General features: G+C 42.2%; 1 protein-coding gene across 2 annotated transcripts; it reads right to left on the bottom strand.

The window, feature by feature from the left end:
• Window positions 1-1,402: 1,402 nt before the first annotated feature.
• LOC122624565 lies at window positions 1,403-2,747 on the bottom strand. 2 transcript variants are annotated; one of them, XM_043804203.1, is made up of 4 exons: window positions 2,567-2,747; window positions 2,359-2,499; window positions 1,687-2,298; window positions 1,403-1,617 (listed from the first exon to the last, which is right to left on the bottom strand). In XM_043804203.1, exons 1-4 carry the CDS (start codon window positions 2,655-2,657, stop codon window positions 1,487-1,489), a joined length of 975 nt encoding a protein of 324 aa, XP_043660138.1. In that variant the 5' UTR covers window positions 2,658-2,747; the 3' UTR covers window positions 1,403-1,486. The 2 variants fall into 2 exon arrangements, with proteins under 2 accessions (XP_043660138.1, XP_043660139.1); XM_043804204.1 differs by having other exon boundaries at window positions 2,579-2,747.
• Window positions 2,748-4,104: the final 1,357 nt, after the last annotated feature.

Genomic DNA, 4,104 nt, shown 5'->3' with positions numbered 1-4,104 from the left:
AATGTAAATGTAAATGTGCAGCGGGCGGCGAGAAGGACATCGCAGAGCCGCAAAATTGTCAGTTGATGATGGCTTAAACTGAAATGTGAAAACAAAAATAGAAAAATAGAGAAATAGAAAAATAGAAAATAGGGAAATAGGACTGGGAAGAGCCAGAGCAAACAAACAGGATCGGGCAATTGTTTACACGTAAATTACCTAGGCACAAACAGGCCAACGATGAAAGCCTTAATTAGCCGCTTTCCAGTGGCATTTTTAACTGGCATTTCACTGGGATTGCCGGCCAAAATAAAAGAGCAAACATCCGTCAATCCGTTTGACATCAAACTTTTTTTTAAAACCAAACCCGTTTTTAGTTAAAGCTTTGGATTATTTCAATAGCGTGAACACATAGTTAATAAGTCTGGAATGAAACTCTCTTAAAGTGATTGCAAATCAACATCAGTTTATATATTTTTCACACACCAAAATTGACGTTGAAAACCATTCAATTTAGCTGCAATTTTAAAGCAGAAACTTTCCCCGAAGCTAATTCTCGCAAATGGATTTGCCACCACCAGCGAAAGTAGAAAGTAGATGGGGAAAATCCGAAATGAATTTGCTTTTGCTTTTGCAACTTGTAATGGAAAGTTTTGCATTCGGTCTTCAATCAAATTTAATTTGTTTATTAGGAACAGAGCTTTTGCAGCTCCTCTAACTCGAATCCAGGTCCGAGTTTTGCCGCATTTTATTTGTCTGTCTGTCTGACTGTCTGTCCATCTGACTGTCTGTCGGTTTGGGTGAATGAATCATAATTTTTATGATTACGTATACGCCGCGTGGGCGGCCACTCATTCCATTATTTCAAGCGCAAATTGCTGTTGTTATTGTGGCAATTATTCTGCGGGCGCAAGCACATCGAAAGGGTGGCAAGTGTGAGAGGGGGGGTGGTGAAAAGTTATTATTTTAACAATTTTCCAACTCTTTTGCGCTTGAACGGCGCCAGCGAAGGTCGCGTAATTCGAAAGCAATTTGTTGAAATTAAATTTGATTACGTTTATTGCGCGCCAGCTGCTCTGGTCGAAAAACTTTCATCACTTTTTCCACGGAGTTTTCCCGTGGAAACTCTTCTTTAATCGCCTCGTAATTGCCCCAAATTGTACGACAGAGGGCGCCACGCAAATCACCGATCAAGCAGAGAGCTTTTCCGTTTCCCATTTCCCAACCATTTCCCACTCATTTTCCACCCATCCGCCCCCCACTGACAGTTGAAATTGGACAGGCGCACACGAGATAATTAAGTATTGTTTTGTCAAAAAAATAAATTAAGTTTCAACTTGTCTCAGCTGAAAGAAATTAATGGTAGTACCTCCAACTGTGAACAGTTCACTTACACTTACTCACTTTAAGAACGCGAAATATGTATTTGAACAAATAGTAAGCCTTAAACACTTAACGATTTATGGAAAAATATATAATAATATAATAATATATATAATATTATGGATTAATCCTTATAGGCATGCGGCAAAGGCTCAAAACGCTGCTGAAGGCTCTCGACATAGGGATTGGCATCATCGCTGGCGAACTCACGTTTGTAGTCCATCATGGGACTATTTACCAATTCGGGCTTGTTAGCTGAAAGTGGATAAAGTTTCTCAGATCATCTCCGATTTTCGAAAAGATTAATCCCATTTGGTTAGCTACCTTGAATGCTGTCAAACATATCCAGGTCGCGATTCAGATTAACGTCATCTGCATTCCCGTTGAATTGATTCACATCGTGACTCAATTGATTCACATCGTGACTTAATTGATCTGCATCCAGACTGTAATGATCTCCAATCGGATTGAAGTGTTCTGACCCCTGATTGAAGTGGTCTGACCCTTGATTGAAGTGTGCTGACCCCTGATTGAAGTGTTCTGACCCTTGATTGAAGTGTGCTGACCCCTGATTGAAGTGTTCTGACCCCTGATTGAAGTGGTCTGAGCCCTGAGTGAAGTGATTTGCATCGAGATCAAAGTGATCTGCATCCAGGTTGAAGTGATTGAAGTGATCTGCATCCAGGTGATGGTCCATCAATCCCAGCTTGCGCTCAAAGTCCGACTCATCGTCCTGGGCCAGAATCCTATCCAGTTTGGTATCACAAAGCGGTGCACCGCCTTGGTACTTGGACATTTTGAGATCGAAGAGCGGCTCATCGTGTTGGTACTTGGATAGCTCTTCCTGGCCACCGAAGTCATCCTCAGCTGGCTTGTACTTGTCAACCTTGTCCAGTTTCTGTTGCTTACCCGGCCAAGAAAGAAAGGCTTTGAAAGCTAAACAAAGTCCTTGAACATAGAAAAGAGAAAAAAACAAATAACAAGCGCCAAACTTACGATTCATTGATCTATCCAAGTGGCTCTGCTGGAAACTCATCACTCCATCCGCTGGACACTCGACGCCCTTTCTAGTTTGAGGAGATGAACCATGCACCTGCTGGTGGTACATGTCCAGCAGCCCATGGCGATTCACGCCAACTATTCGTTGATTAATATCAATTAATTTATAGAGTAAGCGTATCTATAGAATGTGATTTCTGCTTACACGAAGGCTTACCCCAAACGCCGGCCAGGAGGAGCAAGAAAAGGATGAACAGTGGCGTCCAAACGGGCAGTCCAAACGGCCTCTTCTTCATGTTCGCTCTCGGTATTGGGTTTTATAAATAATTTCTAAAATATATATATATTTGAATAAACTGTTTGATAGCAGACAGGAAACCCAGCGAACTGAGAAATAAAAGTGGAAACTGTGAAAGTATATAAATTGGCCTGCTTAGTTTTTCTCCCATATCTTACTATCACTACTTTTATACATAGAAGACCCAATTAAAATGTGTTTAAAATCGCATGCTGAATATGTGACCATAATTTCGGAGGGGAAATCTTGGGAACAGCTAATCCGTTGCCGCTTAGATTTAGCCATTATCACTTGTGCTCCGCTTTGTGGCGCTTTTCAGCTTCCTCGGCCACAATTTTGCCTTTGCGGCTGACCACCTTTAACCCCTCGTTGCCCGCCGGCCAGACGAAGTTGCCGAAAAGTTAAAGTTTCCGTGGCTGCCAACAACAAAAGTTGCAACAACCCATCAAGTGCCACGCCCACGCACACACATAGTGCCGCCCACTTGCGTAAACGTTTACCAACCAGTTTGAAGGGAAAACTATGGGGAAAAAGGCGAGGGGCAAATGGAAATGCGGATTCTGAGAGGAAACCAGCCAGCATTTTTAGGTGGCCAAGTTGGGGGGGGAGGGGGTGTTGAAAGTGGGTACCCCTAACAAACATAAACGGATATGTGGATAGTTCCATCACCACCACCAGCACCAGCACCGCACACCCCTCTTCAATATTTTAAAACCCAAACAATTTTGGCCAACAAATTCATCTGGCAATGCAGGCGGGCACAACAAAACCGAGATGAGTGAGTAACAAAAAAAAAGAAGAATCGAAAGAAAAATTCCAAATGAAATGTTTGAGGTTTGCCAAAAATATTTTCACCATTGCTGCTCAGTGTGTAAATAGTGAAAAATTGCTGCTTCTGTTGGCCAAAATAAACCGAAGTACTTGCATCTAAAGTTGCTGTCCGTTATACCGCATCCCACCGTACTACAGGCATCTCTTTATTAAAATGTCAAGCCATTGGCATTGTGGGATGAGGGGAGTGTTTGGCCAAGGGCTACGGGGATTTTCAGCAATAAAACGGATTCTAACATTTGTCAGTTTGAAGGGGGGAGGCCATTAAATGCAGGAGCTGCCAACAAAGGAGCGCAAACTGAGGGCCAAATGGCACTCCTCTCCATGTGCCAGTTAAAAACATCTTAAAAGCTACTTTCAACCGCAATTATGTAAATATTAACACAAACGAAACGTATGACAAAGGCACAACATTCGTAGAACACACTCACCTACAGACATTGCCACACCCTCGTTAATGGTCTTGAAAAATTCCCCCCTAATATTTAGACTTTTCATCAAAAATATCAAAAGTATGGTTTCGAAATAACTAAGCCCCACAGCATTTGAAAATTTTCGAAGCTTGACTTGCAAGTTGGATCAGTTTCGGTGGCTGACTTTAATGGGCAAAATCA

Source organism: Drosophila teissieri, chromosome X (genome assembly GCF_016746235.2).
Source record: "Drosophila teissieri strain GT53w chromosome X, Prin_Dtei_1.1, whole genome shotgun sequence".
NCBI lineage: Eukaryota > Metazoa > Arthropoda > Insecta > Diptera > Drosophilidae > Drosophila > Drosophila teissieri.
The sequence above is the reverse complement of the archived record's forward strand: the minus strand, read 5'-3'. Positions and strand labels throughout refer to the sequence as shown.